The 24,115-nt window shown below is 41.7% G+C and overlaps 1 protein-coding gene across 2 annotated transcripts in view; it reads right to left on the bottom strand.

The window, feature by feature from the left end:
• The window catches only part of CPNE4 (copine 4), a 592,772-nt gene that overhangs the window by 28,480 nt on the left and 540,177 nt on the right, over positions 1 to 24,115 (bottom strand). For both annotated transcript variants that reach the window (XM_047768207.1, XM_047768218.1), the window contains 2 exons: positions 22,413 to 22,499; positions 19,194 to 19,253 (listed from right to left, as the gene is read on the bottom strand). In XM_047768207.1, coding sequence (XP_047624163.1) covers positions 19,194 to 19,253; positions 22,413 to 22,499 — 147 coding nt within the window. The remainder of the gene's footprint in view (positions 1 to 19,193; positions 19,254 to 22,412; positions 22,500 to 24,115) is intronic.

Below are 24,115 nucleotides of genomic sequence, written 5' to 3'. Positions count from 1 at the left end.
CTTGTAGGAATAGCTATCAGCCATGAGAAGACACAGCCTGAGAAGGGAAAAGCTGCTTCTTACACATCCCACTGATAAGCAGAGTGAGAGAAGAAATTCGTTAGCTTTAAAAACCAGTTATTAATTTGGTTGAGGACATTTCTATTGTTTTCAGTCTCCCCCTCCCGTTGTCCTCTCTTCTCCCTATCTGAAATGGAACTTGCAATCGACGTCCAGGACAGAAAGCCCAGCTCCTGGTCTACAACATCACCAGGCAGCAAGGGCAAGGATGGAATATTGCGATTCACTAAGAAGAGTCTTCTGTGTTTTCTGGGCAGAAGATTCCATCTCTGAGGCCTAGGTAAACTCCCTCAAAACGAAATTCTGTGTTAAGGATGTATTCTGTATAACAAAGCCATTGTTGTTTTCATGAGTGGTCAGTTACCGAGAGATGTGTTAAAGTTGGTGTAGTAAAAAAATCTGTCAGAGGCGGCTCTGAGCAAAGCTTTTGCTCATTCATTCAACTAGGAACTCCTGCCTATGACAGAGAAGATGCTTGAGTTCTACAGCAATGTCTGTGCCAAATAGAGAAGGGAAACCTCTGTCCTGCCACCTAGTAGTCATTTTCCTTGAACTTCTTAAGTTTTCTCTGATCCCCCAATATCATCATCATCTAAAGAAAATTTGACTCACTCCTTACGTCTTAACAACAACCACAACAACAAAATGCTTAAGCCGGCAGGGTGCTAAAATGGGAAGGTGCATTTCTTCTGATTTCTAACCTCACTGCCATGTTATTTGCACACTATTTAGCAAGATTCCATTGTAACAAATAACTGAAGTTTCCCATTGGATTTAAAGTGGGATGTTCATTCTGGAAGGACAGAGGAAAGATGCTAAGTGTTCTGTTTCTGCTTCTGCAGGGCCAGCCTCTAAGAGCAACAATTACTAAAAAAAAAAAAAAAAAAAAAAAAGCCACCATATCTTATATTGCAAGAGCAACAATTACTAAAAAAAAAAGCCACCATGTCTTATACTGTAATTAAAGTAACTAGAAGAGAAAAAGCAATAGGCTAATGGTAATTCGCTTACAAACTCTCTTTTTGGTTCATAAAGTTATTTTCTCATCACTGAATTTTACCCCTTTTCTTCATCACCCCTCCACAGGACTTTGTTGAAAATAAATTTAAGCAGGAGTCAAATTCTATTTTCAGAATCCCTAGAGGTTTTCGACAAGGTAGTACAAACTGATAAAATGCTGGTACTAAGTGTTTCAAAAGGAAAGGTCATGTGAAGAAAACTGCACAGTGTTTCCAACTCGTAGATGCCCTGACTGTGGACACAAGAGAAAGAAGGCAGGGGTCACCTCTGTTAAAACCCTACTATGTGTCAGACACCTGGGCTGTTTGACAGGCATTGTGTCATATCGTTTTCATAAAAACTCTCTGAGGTAGAGACAATTATTCCTTTATATTGATGAAAAGCCTAATGCCCAAAGGTGATTAAGATGACAAGGTCATGGGGGATGGAGCTGGGTTTAAACCCAAGTTTATATGGTTCCAAAGACTCTTCTCCATCATATCATTACACACCCAAGAGAATGAGTAAGTCTGTGACCAGCATGTTCAGATGTCTCGTGGGTATGTTTTCTTTCTATAAAGAATGAACAAGGCAATTTGGCCTGGAGGCAGGGAGACTAACCAGGAGGCAACTACAATAATGCAGAAGAAAAGAAATTCCTTGAATCAACAGCTCTTTATGACCAGAGCAGCTGTAAAAGGTAGGAAAAGGGCAACTGAAATGTGTGTGTGTGTGTAAAACAGTGGAGGAACATGTAACTGAGGATGACTGAGACTGACCTAAAAGGACCACTGAATGAAGTATCTTCTGAGATAATTTCATCTTAAAGGTGAAAGCCGGAGATGGGATTAAGATGGTGGAATAGAAGGCCTGGAGCTCAACTTCTCTCCTAAAAACAACAAAATTCACAACTAAAGGCTGAGTATTCTTCACCCAAATGGACCGGAAACCTTAAATAAGATATCCTACTCCAGAAGAAAAAAGGGAGGACACATCAAGAGGTAGGAGGGGTGATTTCATGATATAAACAACCCCATACCTCCTGGATGGGAAGCCCACAGACTGGAAAGTAACTGGTTCACAGAGACTCACCTACAGGAGTGAGAGTTCTGAGCCCCACATCAAACCCTCACATGCGGGGATCTGGAACTGGGAGGAAGAGCCCCTGGAGCATCTGGCATTGAAGGCCAGTGGAGCTTGTGCGCAGGAGCTCCACGGGACTGAGGGAAATGGAGACCCCATTCTTAAAAGGTGCACACAGACTTTCATGTGCACTGGGTCCCAGGGCAAAGCAAAGACTCCATAGGAACCTGGGTCAAACCTGACTGCAGTTCTTGGAGAACATCCTGGGAAAACAGGGATGAATGTGGCTTGTTGTGAGAGACGGATATTGAAGGCAAAGCTCTCAGGAATATTCAGCAGCTTGCCTTTCTCTGGAGGTGGCCATTTTGGGAAAATCTGGCCCCATTCATCAGCAGCACTGAGAAGCCCCAGGGCAAACAACAATCCAGGTGGGATCACATCCCTGCCCCTCAGTAAACAGGCTACCTAAAGACTCCTCAGGCACACAGTTGCCTCTAATCTCATCCAGAGACTAAGCCCCACCCACCAGAGGGATTAGAATCAGCTCCACCTACCAGTGGGCAAGCATCAGCCCCTCCCATCAGGAAGCCTACAGCAAGCCCCCATACAGACTTCAGCCACAAGGGGGGCAGACACCAGAAGTAAGAGAGGCTACAACCCTTTTATCTGTAAAAAGGTTACCACACCAAAAACCTATAAAAATGAAAAGACAGAGAACTATAACTCAAATGAGGGAGAAAGGAAAAAAATCCCAGAAAATCAGCTAAGTGATCAGGAGATTCTCAGCCTCCAGGAAAAAAACCTTTAGATTGTTGATGATAAAGATGATGCAAGACAGTGGAAATAAATTGGAGGCGAAGATGGATAACTTACAGGAAACACTGACCAAAGAGATACAAGATATAAAACTTAAACAAGAAGAGATGCAAAATATAATAACTGAAATAAAAAACTCACTAGAAGCAGCTAACAGCAGAATATAGGAGGCAGAAGAATGAATAAGCAAGGTGGAGGACAGATTAGAAGAAATTACAGGTGCAGAACAGAAGGGGGAAAAAAGATTGAAAACAAATGAAGAGAGTCTCAGAGAACTCTGGGACAATGTTAAACTCAACAACATCTGTATTGTAGGGGTGCCAGAAGGAGAAGAGATAGAGAAGGGGACAGAAAAATATTCAAGGAGATAATAGGCGAAAACTTCCCTCACATGGGAAAGGAACCACTCACTCAAATCCAGGAAGCACAACAAGTACCATATAAAATAAACCCAAGGAGGAACACCCCGAGACACATATTAATCAAACTGATCAAAATTAAAGACAGAGAAAATCTTGAAAGCAGCTAGGGAAAAGAAACAAGTAACATACAAGGGAACCCCAATAAGGTTACTGGCAGATTTTTCAGCAGAAACTCTGCAGTCCAGAGGGGAGTGGCATGATATACTTAACGTGATGAAAGGAAAAAACCTCCAATCAAGATTACTTTACCCAGCAAGGCTCTCATTCCGATTTGAAGGAGAAATCAAAACCTTCACAGATAAGTAAAAGTTGAGAGAATTCAGCAACACTAAACCAGCCTTACAACAAATACTAAAGGAACTTCTCTGTGGGGAGCCGAGGAGATGCAGGGGGCCAAGGAAGGGAACTAGCCTGATGGAACAGTTCCAAAGGCAGGGTTCCTAACCGAGGAAAAAAAGCCTACCCAGTGGCACAGTTCCAAGGACAGGTTTAGAAATAGGGAAAAGGGCTTACCTGGCGGCACAGTTCCGAGGGCAAGTTCTAAAAATAATGAGGGTCACCTGCTAACCCGATAACAATGGCAACAATAACAAAATGAAGGCTTTGCACAATAGTGCAAGAATAAAATCGCTCTTTGGAAAATCAGTCTTTCTTGCTATTTACTTATTATTCAATCTTTCCTGTTATTTGTTTGTTATACTTTGTTATTATCCTATATTGTTTTGTCACTCAATAAAATTGGAACAACAAAAAATTGGAACAGTAATAAAATAATAAGAGCTTCACTTTGGTTGAATTCCCCCTATTGAGATCCAATGTAGGTAAAAACAAAGTATTCATTAGTTTGTTACAAGTAAGAATAGGTTTTAGAGTTAGGTAATTGTGTTATGTACAATAGCTTAAGAATAGGTTAGACATACATGAAAAAACATAATAATAATCTTGCTTTTAATGAATTTTGTAAAACACTTTTACGTTTTAGGAAATTAAGTTGCTTTGATATAAAAAATATTTTCTCATACTGTCCCGACCATAACGCTTTGAAGTTAGTACCCCAAACTTTAATCTAAAAAATGAGTTTTTGTAAATGTCAAATTCTTGTGCTTGTGACCTTTCTAGTTGTTAAAGATTAGCTTAAAACAATAACAGGTGGTGCTTGCTAAAAGTAACCACAAAATGTTTTGTACTGAATCGCCTTATTTTCACATAATGTTTTTTTCCACATGGTGTTTTGTACCCATTATAGTTTTACATGATGTATTGTATCTGTTGGTTTTAATTAAAATCCTTAGAATAAAATGTATATCTACTGTACCATGTAATCTAAAAGTTTAACCTTTAAAAATATGACCTAAGCACTGTAATGTAAGTTACAATTAAGCTGTCTATATAAACTGCTACTTATGCTAATAACATTTGAGCAGTCCAGTGCCCTGAAAGAAGGGACAAAGAGGCTGTCTCTGTGCTTTGCTGACACTGTCCATCCCTATAGGGACACCCTGGCTGCTGGAGCTGGACTCTAGCACTTCTCTAGGCAGAAAAGAAAAGACAGCAACAGGAAACAAAAATACTGCAAATGACAAGGCTCACAAGTAAAGGTATATATACAGTAAAGATATGAAATCATCCATGCACAATTGTACTACCAAAATCAGAAATCATAAGAGGTGGGTACAAATGCAGGACACTGGAGATGAACTTGCAATTAAGAGAACAACTTAAAACAATCTCATATACATACAGACTCTTATATCAAAACTTCAGAATACCTGCAGAACAAAAATCTACAATTTATACACAAACAAAGAAAAATCAACTCAAATACAACACTAAAGACAGTCATCAAACCAGAAGAAGAGAGAACAAGAGAAGAAGGAAAGAAAAAAGAGCAACCAAAACAAATCCAAAGCAATTAATAAAATGTCAATAAGAACATAAATATCAATAATTACTTTAAATGTTAATGGACTAAACGCCCCAACCAAAAGACATAGACTGGCTGAATGGATATGAAAACAAGACCCATATATATGCTTTCTTCAAGAGACCCACTTCACATCTAGGGACACATACAAATCGAAAATGAGAGGATGGAAGAAAATATTTCATGCAAATGGGGATCAAAAGAAAGCTGGAGTAGCAATAGTCATATCAGACAAAATAGACTTTAAAATGAGGAATATTTTAAGGGACAAAGAAGGTCATTACATAATGATCAAAGGATCAATCCAAGAAGAAGATATAACAATTTTAAATATCTACGCACCCATCATAGGTTCACCACAATATATAAGGCAACTGCTAACAACTGTAAAAGGACAAATCGACAATAACTCAATCATAGTAGGGGACTTTGACACAGCAATGGAGAGATCATCCAGACAGAAAATCAATAAGGAAACACAGGCCCTGAATGAAGAATTAGACCAGATGGACTTCATAGATATTTATAGGACATTCCATCCCAAAGCAACAGAATACACATTCTTCTCAAGTGCACATGGAACATTATCTAAGATTGATCACATCCTGGGCTACAAAGCCAACCTTGGTAACTTTAAGAAAATTGAAATCATATCAAGTATCTTTTCCGACCACAACGCTATATGCTATACGACTGGAAATCAACAACAAGAAAAAAACTGCAAAAAACACAAACACATGGAGACTAAACAATATGCTACTAAACAACCAATAGATCACTGAAGAAATCAAAGAGGAAATCTAAAAATACCTCGAAGCAAATGACAACACAGATACAACACTCCGAAACCTATGGAATGCAGCTAAAGCCGTTAAAAGATGAAAGTTTATAGCAATACAAGCCCACCTCAGGAAACAAGAAGAAGCTCAAATAAACAAGCTAATTTGACATCTAAAGGAGCTCAAGAGAGAAGAACAGACAAGACCTAAAGTTAGTAGGAGGAAAGAAATCATAAAGATCAGAGCAGACATCAATGAAATAGAAATGAAAACCATAGAAAAGATCAATGAAACAAAAAGCTGGTTCTTTGAAAAGATCAATAAAATTGATAAACCCTTAGCCAGACTTCTCAACAAAAAAAGAGAGATGACTCAAATCAATAAAATTAGAAATGAAAAAGGAGAAGTAACAACAGAAATCACAGAAATATAGAGGATCATTAAGAGACTACTATATGCAACTATATGTCAATAAAACAGAAAACCTAGAAGAAATGGACAAATTCTTAGAAAGGTACAATCTTTCAAGACTAAACCAAGATGAAATAGAAAAGATGCACATACCAATTACAAGAACTGAAATTGAAACTGTGATTAAAAAACTTTCAACAAACAAAAGTCCAGGACCAGATAGCTTCACAGGGGAGTTCTATCAAACATTTAGAGAAGAGCTCACACCTCTCCTTCTGAAACTATGCCAAAAAAATTGCAGAGGAAGGGATACTCCCAAACTCATTCTATGAGGCCACCATCACCCTGATACCAAAACCAAACAAAGATACCACAAAAAAAGAAAACTACAGGCCAATTGCACTGATGAACATCGATGCAAAAATCCTCAACAAAATACCAGCAAACCGCATCCAGCAATACATTAAAAGGATTACACATCATGTTCAATTGGGATTTATCCAGGGATGCAAGGGTTCTTCAATATCCCTAAATCCATCAGTGTGATACTCCACATTAACAAACTGAAAAATAAAAATCATTCGGTCCCCTCAATAGACACAGAAAAAGCCTTTGACAAAATCCAACACCCATTTCTGATAAAAACCCTTCAGAAAGGCAGCATAGAGGGAACCTACCTCAACACAATAAAGGCCATATTTGAAAACCCAGAGCAAACATAATTCTCAATGGTGAAAAGCTGAAAGAATTCCCACTGAGATCAGGAACAAGACAAGGATGTCTGCTCTCACCACTACTCTTCAACATAGTTTTGGATGTCCTAGCCATGGCAATCAGAGAAATAAAAGAAATAAAAGGAATCTGAATTGGAAAGGAAGAAGTAAAACCATCACTATTTGCAGATGACATGATATTATACCTAGAGAACCCTAAAGACCCTACCAGAAAACTGTTAGAGTTCATCCATGATTTGGCAAAGTCGCAGGATGCAAAATTAATACACAGAAATCGATGGCATTTCTATACACTAACAATGAAAGAGCAGAAAGAGCAATTAGGGAAGCAATCCTGTTTACCATAACATCCAAAAGAATAAAATACCTAGGAGTAAACCTACCTAAAGAGACAAAAGACCTGTACTCTGAAAACTATAAGGCACTGATGAAAGAAATCAAAGGTGACACATTATCAAAATGACTATACTACCCAAGGCAACATACAGATTCAATGCAATCCCTATCAAATTACCAAGGACATTTTTCACTGAACTTGAACAAAATATTTTAAAGTTTGTTTGGAAGCACAAAAGACCCAGAATAGCCAAAGCCATCCTGAAAAAGAAAAATGGAGCTGGAGGAATCAGGTTCCCTGCCTTCAGACTATACTACAAGGCAACAATCCTGAAAACCATATGGTACTGGCACAAAGATAGAAATATAGATTAGTGGAACAGGATCCTTCTAAAGCCCAAAATTAAATCCACACACCTACAGCCAACTCATCTATGACAAAGGAGGCAAGAATATATAATGGAGAAAGGACAGCTCTTTCAATAAGTGGTCCTGGGAAAACTGGACAGCCACACGGAAAAGAATGAAATTAGAACACTCCCTAACACCATACCAAAAAGAAACTCAAAATGGATTAAAGGCCTAGACATAAGACCAGACACTATAAACCTCTTAGAGGACAACATAGGCCAAACACTCTCTGGCATAAACGACAGCAACATCTTCTCAGATCCACCTCTTAGAGTATTGAAAATAAAAACCAAAATAAACAAATGGGATCTAATTAAACTTAAAAGTTTCTGCACAGCAAAGGAAGCCATAAACAAAATGAAGAAACCCACAGAATGGGAGAAAATCTTTGCAAGTGAACCAACTGACAAGGGATTAATCTCCAAAATTTATAAACACTTTCTGTAGCTCCATACCAATAAAACAAACAACCCCATCAAAAAATGGGCAGAATATCTAAACAGATAATTCTTCAAAGAAGACATACAGAAGGCCAAAAAAACACAAGAAAAGATGTTCAACGTCACTCATTATTAGAGAAATGCAAATCAAAACCACTCTGAGGTACCACCTTACACCAGCCAGAATGGCCATCATCAAAAAGTCTATAAACAATAAGTGCTGGAGAGGGTGTGGAGAAAAAGGAACCCTAGTACACTGTTGGTGGGATTGTAAGTTGGTGCAACTACTGTGAAAGACAGTATGGAGATTCCTCAGAAAACTAAAAAATAGAACTCCCATTTGATCCAGCAATCCCACTCCTGAGCATCTATCCAGAGAAAACCAGAACTCACAAAGACACGTGTACTCCGATGTTCTTTGCAGCATGATTTTCAATAGCCAAGACATGGAAACAACCTATATGTCCATCAACAGAGGAGTGGATCAAGAAGAAGAATATTCCATATACACAATGGAATATTACCCGGCCATTAAAAGGAACAAAATACTAGCATTTTTAACAACATGGATGGACCTAGAAATTATCATGCTAAGTTAAGTCAGCCATACAATGAGACACCAACATCAAATGCTTTCACTGACATGTGGAATCTGAAAAAAGGACAGACCGAATTTCTTTGCAGAACAGATGCTGACTCACAGACTCTGAAAAACTTATGGTTTCCAAAGGAGACAGTTTGGGGGGTGGGGGGATGTGCTTGCGCTGTGGGATGGAAATCCTGTGGAACTGGATTGTTATGATCATTATACAACTACAGATGTGATAAATTCATTTGAGTAATAAAAAAACAGGTGAAAGCCAAGCCACTGGAAAAAAGAGAGAAAGACAACAGGTGTAGTGCCTTTATGAACTGTGTGAAAAGCTAATTGAGGAGGTGCCTACATGCATATTCTGTGAATGAGAAGAAGGTGTACAGTACTCCAGGACCCATCCATGGACCCCCAACCAGAGAGAGGTCCGGATGCATGCTGACAATCTCCAGAAAACTCCTCCAAGGAGAACCTTTGAGAGATACCACAGAGACAGTGTTTTGAGAAACTAAACATCTGGGACCTCCTGGATTAACTAAGCTCCAATATGCACCCATAACTCTCTGCCTTTTTGTCCTGAAGAGACACGCTTAAAAGATCATGGCACCTCACATGTGTGTACATAGTATTGAAAAGGTAAAAATATAATGTGAGAAAAAGAACATAAACAAACAAAAATAAAGTGCTTTTATTTATTTGTTATTTCCCCAATACAATTTTTTTTCTACTGTACAGAATGGTGACCCAGTTACACATACATGTAAATATTCTTTTTTCTCACATTACCATGCTCCTTCATAAGTGATTAGACATAGTTCCCAGTGCTACAGAGCAGGATCTCATTGCTAATCCATTCCAAAAGCAATAGTTGGCATCTATGAACCCCAAGCCCCCAATCTACCCCACTTCCTCCCCCTCCCCCTTGGCAACAAAAAGTCTATTCTCCAAGTCATGATTTTCTTTTCTGTGGAAATGTTCATTTGTGCCATATATTAGATTCCAGATATATGTGGTAATATATGGTATTTGACTTTCTGACTTATGTCACTCAGGACGAGAGTCTCTAGTTCCATCCATGTTGTTGCAAATGGCATTATTTTGTTCTTTTTTTATGGCTCAGTAGTACTCCATTGTGTATATATACCACATCTTCCTAATCCAATTGTCTGTCGATGGACATTTGGGTTGTTTCCATGTATTGGCTATTGTGAATAGAACTGCAATGAACATGTGGGTGCATGTGTCTTTTTTAAGGAAAGTTTTGTCCAGATATATGCCCAAGAGTGGGATTGCTGGGTCATATGGTAGTTCTATGTATAGATTTCTAAGGTATCTCCATACTGATCTCCATAGTGGTTGTACCAGCTTACATTCCCACCAACAGTGCAGGTGGGATCCCTTTTCTCTACAGCCCCTCCTGTATTTGTTATTTGTGAACTTATTAATGACATTCTGACTGGTGTGAGGTGGTATCTCGTGATAATTTTGATTTGCATTTCTCTTATAATCAGGGATGTTGAGCATTTTTTTCATGTGTTTGCTGGCCATCTGTATCTCTTCCTTGGATAAATGTCTATTCAGGTCCTTTGCTCATTTTTCCAATGGGTTGTTGGCTTTTTTGCCATTGAGTTGTGTAAGTTGCTTGTATATTCTAGAGATCAAGCCCTTGTCCGTTGCATCATTTGAAACTATTTTATCCCATTCTGTAAGTCGTCCTTTTTGTTTTCTTTTTGGTTTCCTTTGCTGTGTAAATCTTGTCCGTTTGATTAGGTCCCATTGGTTTATTTTTGCTCTTATTGCTGTTGCTTTGGGAGACTGACCTGAGAAAACCTTTGTAAGGTTGATGTCAGAGAATGTTTTGCCTATGTTCTCTTCCAGGAGTCTGATGGTGTCTTGTCTTTTTTGGATTGTTTGTTTTAGTTCTGTGAAAAATGCCATTGGTAATGTTATGGGGATTGCATTGAGTCTGTAGATTGCTTTGGGGATACTTAATTATGATGCCCTCATTTTGGAGCATCCACTCTCCCTGTGCTGCCCAGTACTGCAGCTGACAACTTGGTCCACATGCTGATCACCTGATTTGCTAAGGGTAACCTGTGATGAAAAAAATATGCTGGTGTCCTAATTAAAACCAGAGAACACGTCAGATAATATAAAGAGCAGACGGGAAAATCTCCATAAAGAAAAATGGCAATTCAATGAACATAATGGGACATTTTATCCTCTCCAGGAATGGGCAAGATCCTCTGAAGACACAGGCACCAAGGGCAGCATCTGAGCCCAGGTGTATCACCTGGATGAGGACCTGTGGTGTGAGGAAGAGTGGATGTAATATCTGGATGAGCTTGGAATGGATTAGCAATGAGATCCTACTGTGTAGCACTGGGAACTATGTCTAGTCACTTACGATGGAGCATGATAATGTGAGAAAAAAGAATGTATACATGTATGTGTAACTGGGTCACCATGCTGTACAGAAGAAAATTGACAGAACACTGTAAACCAGATATAATGGAAAAAAATAAAAATCATTATATATAAAAAAGATTTTGGCAACAATTCTTACTGAAAAAAAATCACAGGGCTGGGATTAGGGTAAGACAGGGGAGGTGATGAGGGCATAAACTCAGGAAGGTAGTCATCTGAGCCAACTCTGTCCTTGCCTGATCCTGACAGTGATGCCTCCTTACACCGTGCATCCTAGGTACCTCTCTTTCTTCACTCCTGTCCTGGTGCTGCAACATCATTTCATTTCTAGCAACTCTTCATCCTCAGGCTTGGAATGATTCTCTCATGCTTAACAAATGAGGGTGGGGCAGAGATGATGATGAGGAGAGCATTTTTTAAAATGATTTTTATTCTTTCCATTATAGTTGGTTTACAGGAGAAGAGCATTGTGACTGAAGATATTAAGAAACAAATAGGATTTGGTGACTGACTGTGAGGTTGGATACTGGAAGATGGTATTAAGCTGCCCATGCCTGGTGTTGCTATAGGAACTTAACACACATGCCTGATGGAAACTGTGCTGTTTTTCTGTAGGCAGGCTTCTGGGGTTTCCACTCTTCCCGAGGGGATGGGCCTTGGGTCTGTGACAACCACAGAGGCTATTCCAGCTCAGGAGATGCTGATATAACTATGGCGAAGGGTATGAACTTAAGAATTATCTGATGGAAAAGGAAATATACCAATGATCCTTATTACCTACTGCTTTCTATTGTTCAGAAAAAATATTTAATCATTTGACTAGGCAGCAAATGGGCAGTCTCAAGTACATGGCAGCTAAAAGATTTTTTTTTTGCTGGCAAGTGACGGATTCTGAAGTCTCCTTGATGAAGCTGGAGATAAAATCGCTGTCTTTAGGGGGGTGGCCTTCTATCAAGAATTCTCTGAGCTCTTTAAGTTAGCATGAGTGAAAAGAGAACAGAGTGAAAGCTTAGGTTTTAAAAAGCAACATGGAGGCCGTGAAAGATAGGATAAAGTTGAGAAATAAAAAGCAAACAATGAATGGAAAATGCCAGTTTGTGGAGGAGGATCCCGACTCCTGGCATCTTGAATGCGGTGGGCTTGCAGAGCCGCTGTTTTCATCTTCTTTTATGAAGCATTTAGGAAAGCCTGCGGTTCTGGTGTGTATGCCAATCTTCCCAGCAGGCAGCCCCTGAACAGGCCTCCTTCGTCTCCCCTTTTGCCCAGGAGGCCTCTCTCTACATTAGGCAGAGACGTGGAACGGTTTTGCAAAATCTAATAAAGTAAGAAAGCAAAATACTTGCTCCCTTCATACCGCCAAGTCCTCAGTATGGGAGCTGCTTCCAGAAAAGGATGGACACTAGTGATGAGCAGCCTTCCTTGGACACTTTTAGCTTCCTACCTTCTTGTGATAAATGCGCCATTTGAACACCTCCTGGATGTTTTCTGAGAAAAGCTGCTGTGAACCCATCTCTGGGTAGCTGCCTGATCCCTCTGCCATCAACCTTGGTGATACCACTTGTTTTTCTTTTTTAGATTTGTATACAATTTGGACCTATACAACAAGCCTTGTAGGTGGAGATAATGTTTAGTCTTGACTATTTCTTAAATAATTTGTCAAATTCTTGTGCTTCTCTGTTTCCTGCATAGCGGGCAAAGAAATAGGACCCTAGGTGAGATGGAAAGATGCCAGAGGTCAGCTGGTTTATTTCCTGGAAAGGGCAAAGCTTTCTTCTCTTCAACCCAGGACTCATCCTTATTTCTCAGAGATCTACCCCAGAGTCCATCAGTGTTTAACCTGGGATATAAAATCAGTATTTAAAACCTAAACTGAGAGACAATGTGGACATAGGGTGTCCTAAAAGATTACATGAGAGAACTTTTAATAGGTAGTCTTTTTTTTTTTTAAGGCTTGAAGCTTAATCTGGGAGAAGCCACACTGAAGCACAGACTACAAAATCAGAGGTAAAGGAAAGCAATACCATTTTTATTTCTAAAAAAATTGCAAATGATAAAAAAGGGTCATTTGAATAAAAAAATGAAAACTCGGGATTCCACTAGCCTGGTAAATTGCATACACACACACACAAACACACACATATAAACAAAATATTTTAAAAATTCATACATAAAATATAGTTTTATATATAATATATATAAACATTTAACATAGTTGTAATCATTGGGCAATTCTGCTTTATATTCTTTTTTCTTCACTCAACATTATGTCATAAACATATCCTCATGTTATTATTAATTATGATAATTATCACTTAAAATGGCCTTAATGGTCCACTGAAATAAGTAACTGCAATTTACACAGCTATTACCTTCAGGTTGCTTACAACCCGTCTCTGTGAAAATTCATTTTACAATGAACACATTTTTTTTTTTTTGCATCTGGAAAGGCAATAACTTTCTTTCTTTTTTGTCTTTTGAGGGATGTACCCACAGCACATGGAAGTTCCCAGGCTAAGGGTCGAATAGGAACTGTACTGCTGGCCTGCACCATAGCCATAGCAACACCAGTTCCAAGCCATGTCTGCAACATACACCACAGCTCACAGCAATGCTGGATCCTTAACCCACCGAGTGAGGCCAGGGATTGAACCCACGTCCTCATGGATTCTAGTTAGGTTCATTACCGTTGAGTCACAACAAGAACACCATGAAAAGGCAAAATCTTTCAAGAGAAACATTTAATTCTTCTACCACTTTCTTTCCAAATACCTTATGGAGTCTGTCTCACCTATGCTGTCTATAGTTGTGCATTTTGTATGTGAAATTCTAGCATTTTTTTTCTTTTAGCTGCTGTGCAATGTGCCAAACACACGAAATCCAACCTCTTTCCCTGAGGGCTCTGCTTCACCTCCACCCAGCTCCTCCAAGACCACAATGTGATCATTGTCCCAGAGTCCTTATGACTCAAGGGTTCACCTGAGAAACCAAGGTTGTCCTCAGAGGTGCCCTTGATCGCTCAAAACTGTGTGTGAATCGGGTGTGTGCACTTGTCAGTGAGAGCATATAGATTTTGTATTTGATTTCAAGTGGCCCATGTGACCAAAAAAGAGGAAGAATCATTGACTGGGGCTCTTTTTAGCATCCTTTCTCTTTTTCCCTCCCCTGGGACTTCTCTGCTAATTTTACAGCATAAAACTCCCCTCTTCTCAAACCCAAGTTGTCACTCTTATTTCTGCCTCTTTCCTTCCTATCGCTGTTGGCCTTCTTGAACGAGAAGTTATAGCCACTGCGTTCACTTCCTCACCATCTGTTACAGTCCAACTCCGTGGTGTCCCATCTCATTCTGCAGAAGTTGCTCCTTGAAGATGATTTGTGCCTACTTATCACACAGCCCAGTTACATGTTTTCATTCTTCTCCGTCTGTCTTCTCTTTAGTATATGGGATTATTGCCCTTGACTTTGTAACATTTCCTTCTGATCATCTGATTTACGGCCTCCTCCAGGACCTTTTCCTCTGGCATCTCCTCTCATACTGTTTGCCCCTCTTCCCTCTATTGCCAAATGGAGGTCTTCTACAATTTTCTGTCACCATGCCCCTGTCCTTTTGTATTCTTTTCTTTGGTCATCTCATCCAGACCCATATATGCGCAGCTTCCACCTCTCTCCTGAAACCAAGATGGGTATTTATAAATGCCATCTCCACCCAGATACCCGAGAGTCCTTCCACCATGTGCACAGGGAATTCATCCTATTGTCTGACAGCAATTCCTGATTTCCATATTTCTGTGAATGAGACTGCTATACTTTGTGTTCAGGCACAAAAGATTTGAGTCATCCTGGACGCATCATTCTCCCCTGCTTCCCATCTCCCCCTACATCGTAGGTCAAGTCTAATTGACTTGGGTTCATTAGCTATTGACGAGGCTAATTGACCTCAAAAGGGTCCACAATACCCCTTCCTACTGCTGTCCCTCTAGTTATGCCTTACTACCTGTCACCAGGAAGACTGCAGTGGGATTTAATCTCTTTCAAAGTCCCTTCACCACCACTGCCTTTCACCAAACCTGCCCCAGATTTACTTCCATAAAACATGGCCTAATTGTGCCAGAGTCCTGCCCAAGATTCTGCTGAATGTTCCCTTATCCATCAAATTCAAAGTCCTTCAAGTTCTCAATCCAAACCATTTCCCCAACACTTTTCTAAATATATGCTGTATGTTCACATCAACCCAAGTAAAGTTTCAGTATTTATCATTAGAATAATTGGATGCATAAACATTTAAATTCATAGGGGTGCTTTTGAAAGCAAAACCTGTTATCACATTTATTTATTTATTTATTTTTAGGGCTGCACCCAGGGCATATAGAGGTTCCCAGGCTAGGGCTCTAATCAGAGCTGTAACTGCTGGCCTACGCCACAGCCGCAGAATGTGGGATCCGAGCATGTCTGCAACCTACATCACAGCTCATGGCAATGCTGGATCCTTAACTCACTGAGCAAAGCCAAGGACCGATCTCGCAACTTCATGGTTGCTAGTTGGATTCGTTAACCACTGAGCCACGATGGGAACTCCCCAGTACATATTTATTGATCCAATTTTTTCTTTTCCCTAAACCTTATCTCTTCTCAAAGATTTAAGCTTCAGTCCATCATCACTCAACAGAAGTATTTTGATCCCCTTCTATACATCAGCCTGGGACCTGGAGGGAAAGATGTGGAAAGTGCAAAGTCTTTCTCCTCACCTCTGTTTGTAGTGAGTACTGGTCAGAGTCTTGACAGGAAGCAAATGGTCCATTTAAAAGGGATGGTTGAGGAGAATTTAATAAAAGGACAAATCAGAAAGGTTAAAGAAGGCTGACTAGAAAGGGTCGAGGGGGGCAGTTAGTAGGACTTAGTGAGAGAAGTCTCTGCAGGGCCAGCACCTGATGGGAACCGTCTCTTTCTGTAGAGGAATGTGGTCACTACCAAACAGAAGCCTGGCTGGCAGAGAGCAGGGGAAAAGTGCCCCATCTTCATTCTTCTCCAACTGACTTCTGGCTGCTGCCTACCTATTGGTCAAATCCAACCAAAATCCATGAACAGGAGAGCCTCCTGGGGCACTGGAGAGGGGCCAAGATGGGCACGGGGGCAGGGGAGGAAACACACAGAACTGTGTTCCACTGCTGACTCCTGAGGGACTGTCTCCAGGGAGACAGAGGCTCATCTTGGCTGAAGCTGCTGGGCCTGCTCAGGAGTATAGTGTTATCCTCTGGCTAGGGGGAAATTTTGACTCCGGAGGGTTGAGGGGCAGGATGACTGCAATGGAACCTCTTCCTCCTGCCCTCTGCTCTGCCTGTCTTCAGGCCAGGAAGCTCTCTTCTCATTTCCCATCCCTCTGCCACAGTCCCTTCATTTTGCCAGATGGCTTCAATAAAATGATTGGCAGATAATAAATACTTAGAGGCCAAATTAAATAAGACATGTTAATTGTTATTGATAGTTTGCATTACATGTTATCATTTACATTGGATGGCACCGCTTGAGTAATGAGACATTAATATTGAGAAAGCTGACTTAATTTGAGGGGAAAATGACAAAGAAGTGGCTGGTATGTTTTCTTCAATATAAAGCTCAAAATAGAACACCTAGCACCCTTCTCCTGCATCCCTGGCCTGAGGCCCTCCAGGAAGAAGGGCTTTATTGCAGGCACTGCTGATGGTCTGGCCCCTTCTTCTCAGCACTTCTCTGTAGGTGCTACCCCTCTTCTCAGGCCTTGCTCCAGACTCATGCATGCCAGATCTCCCACAGGCCCATCTGTGGACTCTGGAGGGCTAGAAAGCTGGTGGGTGAGAACTGCTATGGAGTCCCTCTCAGTTGAGCAGGGTCAGCAAAAGTGAGGAGGGGAGAGCAAACCCAGGAGGGCAACCCTCCTGTGTCAGACAGGCCACGAGACTTTGCCTCCCCTATGTGAGTCAGAATGTGGAACTGGGAACCCTATGGGGGTCAAACTTCCAGTTTTTAACTGGAGTTGATTCTTTGTAGCCTGACCCCAAGGACAAAGCAAGCCCCTGAATGTTGAATAAATAATTGTCCAAAAGCATGGGATCTATAGACTCTAAAACAGACCCAAATCAATAAAGCTTTTCCTTGAAAACCTATAAATAGTTCCCTGAAATTACTCCTTTGCCTATGATTGAGGACACCAGCTTTTCTGTGACATTGCTGGCTCCTCTGCCTCCATTTCCCAGGACAGCTAGAGTCAGGGGTATGTGCCTACAATGCACACATTTGCTGCCTTCTAAACATGCCAGTGTAGATGGGAGGGTTGGGTAAGTATGTCTTTAGAGAACCTTAAAGAGATGACCAAAATCTATAATTAAGTCCTGTATATGTTCAAGGGCAAATGAACAATGCCCTAAGTTTAGGCAAGATATAGGTAGACCCCTCTGAGGTTATAGCAGAGGACCATCCTTATCTCATCCACCCAGAACTCCCTTCTAGTCCTTTGGCCACCATTATCCCTAGTTCCAGTAATACACTGGTCCTGTCTACTCTCTTGGGCTCAAACCTAGATTAGAAGGTTAAACCCATTTTCCTTGGCTTCCTAACATGACTGAGCCAGTCTAGGGAGCTAAGCAGGGGTGAATTTCATAAGTACACTTCTGGAAGATGAAGGACAAATGCTGCACAAATTGGATTCCTCTTGTTTACATCCACGTTGCTTTCCCATAGGTTTTAGAAGGGTTATCTCTTGCCATCTGGGTATTCTCTTTGTGGAAATCATGTCTGCCCAAACATGGGAAGATCTTAAATATGAAGCCATTGAAAGCAAACTGTTCCAGGGCAGATGGACCTAAAACCTTGGATACCCAGGCACTTTAAAAGGACCCAGTCCACCCACTGAGATACACATTAGGAGTGTGTAAATCTCATGAGCTCACGAACTCCACACAGGAGACATTCCTCAATCCACCTGCTCATTCTGTTTTTCAACCTTAAAAGACCAGTTATCCAATCTTTAGGAATTCACCTTTTTATTGCCTGATGAACCACTTGGATGGCTTACTCTTGGCACTGACCACTGGGCATGAAACAAATGCTTATGTTCTTGCCACATGGACACAAGAAAGATGTCTGCATTGGTTCAGTGAGACATCCTGGCATGGCTCACTTCCTTCCCACTCTTCTCATCTGTGATGGGATCTGGAAACCTGCCCCCTGCTCATGCCTCATACAGTGACTAAAAGAATGGAAAGCCTTAGGATGGTTCCTCAGACCACCTGAGGTTGAATGGCATGAATTTCCTCATAGGATGCTGAAAACCACACTCACTGGGGAAAACAGATGTATGGGCTCATTTAAAAAACATATTACTGTATAATTTTCTTTTGCCTTTTGTCATTTTTTAGGGCCACACCCATGACATATGGAGGTTCCCAGGCTAGGGGTCCGATCGGAGCTGCAGCTGCCAGCCTATGACACAGCCAAAGCAATGTGGGTTCTGAGCCGTGTCTGCAACCTACACCACAGCTTACAGCAACGCCAGATCCTTAACCTACTGAGCAAGGCCAGGGATCAAACCCACATCCTCATGGATACCACTTGGGTTCGTTAACCACTGAGCCACAACGGGAATTCTGATAATGTATGATATTTTAGCAATGAGACTTGAACAAAGCTGACCCAGGATCTTAATAGACTTTTGTCTTCTCATGCCCCAAACCCAGCACCATTCCCCAACCTCATTCCCTGAATAAGAACAAATGTAGAAATGACTTACTGTAAACTGGATTTGACAGCCACCCATGATGTAGTCTAGGAAAGAATGCATCTTGTGGATCTGTAGAGGATAAAGTGAGGAAACTGTATTAGGAACAGTGAGATCTGTATCCTTATAGATTAGAGGCCTAAACTTTGGGGTTAGGTTGCTGAGCTGCAGGAAAGAGCAGAGAAAGATCTGTGGGAAAAAGATGGGTCAGCTGATTTTGTTCTATGAAAGGAGAGAAAGAAAGCAATGCTGAATTTAGATGGGCATGTGCGGGCTGCAACTGTCCATGCCCTGCTACTCTCTCCTTCAGTTTATGCATGATTTTAATCAGCCTCAACCTTTAGGGTGAGACTAACACTGTGATTTCAGGATCACCACTAGTTTGAAATAAAGTCTTGCATTTGATTTTAGTCTTGCTGCCTGCATCAGTCCCAGTCCTGGTCACGTTCCCAACACCTGAGAAGGTCTTTACTGCCAGAGGGTTAACATTTATTGAGAACTAACTGTATGTCAGGCAACATCCATTATCTAATTTAATTATTTGAACAAGTCTGTGAAGGTGATGCTAGTATTGTTATTGTGCCCATTTTAAAGATGAGGAAACTGAGGTTAATATCACCTACCTAGATAGTGGAGGTAGGACTCAAATGATGGTGGTCTGACTGCACAGTTCATCCTTTGACTTCTAGGTTGGAAGTAAGCAAGATCTGATCCCTCCTTTCTGCCCAACCACCATCATCTGTGTTGTCACATGCTTTAATGATTTCTAGTCTCAATTTCTGCTTCTTTATGATTCTGCTGCTTGTCTTTTTTTTTTTTTTTTTTTTTGGCTTTTTAGGGCCACACCTGCAGCATATGGATGTTCCCAGGCTAGGGGTCTAATCAGAGCTATAGCTGCCAGCCTATGCCACAGCCACAGTAACGCCAGATCCAAGACTCGTCTGCGACCTACACCACAGCTCACAGAAACACCAGATCCTTAACCCACTGAATGAGGACAGGGATTGAACCTGCAATCTCATGGCTCCTAGTCAGATTCGTTTCCACTGCACCATGGATGGGAACTCCTGTTGCTTGAGTCTTGGTGACATTCATTTATTCACTTACTCAACAAGGAATTCCTGAGCCCCCACTCTGCACTGATGCTAGGGATACAGGGATGAGCAAAACATGGTACCTGAAGTCACGAGCTCACAATCCGGATCCTTTCACCAGGACAACTTCTAGCTGAGTGTTGACCCTCACATCTCTGACTCCATCAGAGACTGACACATGAAACCCCATGGTGGTATTTCCAGGTACCACCCTGGGTGGCACCCATCTATGGGCACACTTGTCTCAGGGCTGATGTTTACTGGGCCCTCTGAAGAGGGCCTGCTCCAGGCTTCCTTATGGCGATGCACTTCCTGGTAGTTGGGATACCCTACTACTATCCGAACACCAAGAAAAGGAGTTCAACAACCATGGCTTCTGAGTGCCAAACTCTTAGATCAAAACAGTCACCTTACAGAGACAGAGTGTTGAACTGATTCATCTAGATCTTCTTTTTTCCTTCTTCTGTGGGCACAGGGATGGTCACAGGCTTATTCTTAATGTACCAGGATTTGGTCTGTACAGATAGCTAAGATGACCAGAGACAATTGCCTTTGAAAGAAGAGTTTATTATTCTCGGCTTCCCAAGGGACAGGAGGTATATCCTGCCACACGAGGGGACCATGTGAGGAAGCACTGGGATCAGTCAGGAGGCAGCAGGAGTGAGGGGAAAGCATGGGCAGAAGCCATATTGTCATTTTTGGAGGAAGGAAGAAGTGAGGCAAGGTACGCAGTTAAGCAGGTTTAGGATTGACTAGTTTGAATAATTTTGGAGACTCTGGGCCATAGGAGTGGACTCTAATAGCTCTGGGGTGACATAGGGCAGGGAGCATACTGGCTTGGTGTGTGAGTTCAGGAAAGGAGGCTCCAGGCGAGTGTGCCTGCATGTTAAAGGTAGGCTCCAGGCATGCTGATTGCTGTCTCTAGGAATTAGCTAACTCTGGAAGGGCCAGTTCCTCCCTAGTATGCAAAGCCCCAAGACATCAAAACATTATAAAATATAGAAAAAAAAAGACATTATGAGAACAATGACTCCAGATGGCCAATCATAATGCATCATCCCCTGGTCTGAGTGATTGGTTCAAGGGGTTGGGCATGTGACCTAAGCCAGACCCCATCAGTCTTTTCCTCTATTCTCCTGTCATATAAGGATGTGCCTCTGCAGTTCCTGGCAGCCAGGAAAGGCCAACTCCGAGTGAAGGAACATGATATATATATATATGAGAGAGAAACTGGATGGCACTTAAGTCCTATATGGTAGAGTCAGATTAAAATCTCAGCTATGAGGTAGTACACAATCTCATTTGAAAGCAGAGATATCAGGGTTGTGATAAGAATAAACACAATGTATTATAGTGATTTTCACATGATAAGGACTCAACCAGTGGCAAAATTATTCTCAGATGTGACTTACGAGGTTTAATTATTAGCACATGGGACCTTCTGTGAAGATAGTGCCCCTCTGGGCCTTGGTTTCATGGTGCTCTTTCAGTATGGGGGAGGTGCCATATGTAAAGCACCAAACACTGTGACAGGCACAGAGCACATGCTTTAGAAATGTCGGTTGCCCTCTTTGGGGTTCTCCCTCTGGTGCTGCCCTGAACAGAGAAGAGCCTGACTTGTGACCAGGACCTTCCTACTCTTGGGGGGCAAGAGGTCCTTGTGGAGGGGATGGTGGCATTGGGCCGCCACAGCTCCAAGACCACCCATGCTTACATTTCTTGTGTACATCCATTAATACATTGACTTTCTGATTTTTTTTTTGTCTTTTGTCTTTTTAGGGCCACACCCATAGCATATGGAGGTTCCCAGACCAGGGGTTGAATAGGAGCTGTAGCTGCTGGCCTATGCCACATCTACAGCAACGCGGGATCTGAGCCATGTCTGTGACCTTCACCACAGCTCATGGCAAAACTTAACCCACTGAGCAGTGCCAGGGATCGAACCTGTGTCCTCACGAATACTAGTCGGGTTCATTAACCACTGAGCAATGACGGGAACTCCTGACTTTCTGATTTTTATTTAAAAAGAGATCACATCTCCTTGACACTCTCTCCTTATGAGTGACCACACAACCTGAAGTCTTCCTCCTAGACAGCCCTAGCTTTACAGTACTAGAAGACAGGGCCATGTGTATACCTTGCACTGATTCAAAATCACAATGCCCGAGTTCTTATAATTCTTCTTCTTGGCTTTGTACTTGGGGTTGATGCACTCCCACTGCACCTGCAACAAGAAAGGTTATAGCATGACTGCCAGCTCAGGAAGAAGTGGAGTCATTCATGAGGGGCCCCTGGGCACTGCTGCCAATGGACCTGAGGGCTGACAAATGGTCTCAAGTGGATACCCTTGCATCTAGAGAGGCAGTAAGGAGGAATGGCAGAGAGGAAGAGTCTGATAACATGCTACCTGGTTTGAATCCTAGCTCCTCCACTTTCCAGCTGTGTGACCTTTGGCAAATGATGTGATTCTTCCAAGCCTTCCATATCTCCTCTGTAAAATGGAGCTTATACTTGTATCTATCTCAGAGGCTTACTGTGGGATCGAATGATCAACCTCTGTAATACATTTAGAACAGTGCCTGGCGCTTATAAATGTTTACTATTAATGGGGTCAAAATCAAGCAACAGAGGGGAGGATTGATTTGGAGACACACATGAGTAACCCAAATGCTCAGTCTTGGTGTCTAGGAATTGACTTAAGAAGTAGGAAAATTGAGGAACACTGAATACTGGCTATAGGAATTTGGTGAGGATAACGATGAGTTGGTGTAGAACTTCCCAGAGAACTAAGACAATGGACTGATACACATCACAACCATGACACAACAGATCTCCAAAGGGGCTTTTGTGAGGGACAGAGTCAGAGCTACAGGAGGGGCTAGGAACTGAGGAGGTAGCTACAAGCTAATGGGTTCTCCAGGCAAAGATATCTCAACCTTTCCAGCCTGCAGATGACTTCAGGGGACAAAGTCAAACACCGAGAGTTGCTGAACACTCCTGCCCACTGGCCTGTGGGAGTGGATGTTTGGATTTCAACTCTGAAGACAAATGTTCACTCCCTGATAATTGGATGTGTCTGAAAATGGAGCAATTTCTAAGGCAGATGTGAGTGGGATAGATTGCTACAGCACCAGCCCCGATGAGCCCTTCCCCATTGTCCTCGCTTGTGTAGTCCCCTCTCACAATGACTTTGAGCTTAATCAGGTGATTCATTTTGACCGATGGCATGTTAGCAAAAATGAGATAAGCAGAGGCTTGAAAAGTGCCCAAGCAATGGGGCTGGCCCTCCTCTTGCTGCTGGATGGTCACCACCATGTGAAAAACCTTAGGCTGGTACCCTGGAGAATGAAAGAGCACGTGGAGACATGTCCCAGCCCCCAGCTGCTGCGGCACAAAGGTAGAGGAGTCTCCTTGGCACCATGTGGAGAGAGAGGAGCTGCCCAGATTGTAGATCTCCTGTCCTGCCCATAGAGTCACCTCCTAACACCTCCCTGCCACTTTATCTTGTCTCTCTGTAACTGATCATTTACACAGCAGCCAGAGTCATCTTTTTTAAAAAAATTAAAACCATTCATATCATTCTCCAGCCCAGACCCCTTTGCAGCATTGTCCAATAGAATTTTCTGCAATGATGGGAATGTACTCTATCTGCACCAACCAATGTGGAAGACATGAGATATACAAGCACTTGATATGTGTGTGTGTGAGAGAGAGAGAGAAAGACATGGAGGAACTGAAATTTTAAGTTAACTTAAACTTATTAAAACTGAATTTTAAATAGGTTCGTGTATCTAGTGGCTACTATATTGGAGAGCATGGTTTCAGTATGCTCTTAAGACA

Source organism: Phacochoerus africanus, chromosome 1, assembly GCF_016906955.1.
Source record: "Phacochoerus africanus isolate WHEZ1 chromosome 1, ROS_Pafr_v1, whole genome shotgun sequence".
NCBI classification, from domain to species: domain Eukaryota; kingdom Metazoa; phylum Chordata; class Mammalia; order Artiodactyla; family Suidae; genus Phacochoerus; species Phacochoerus africanus.
The sequence above is the reverse complement of the archived record's forward strand: the minus strand, read 5'-3'. Positions and strand labels throughout refer to the sequence as shown.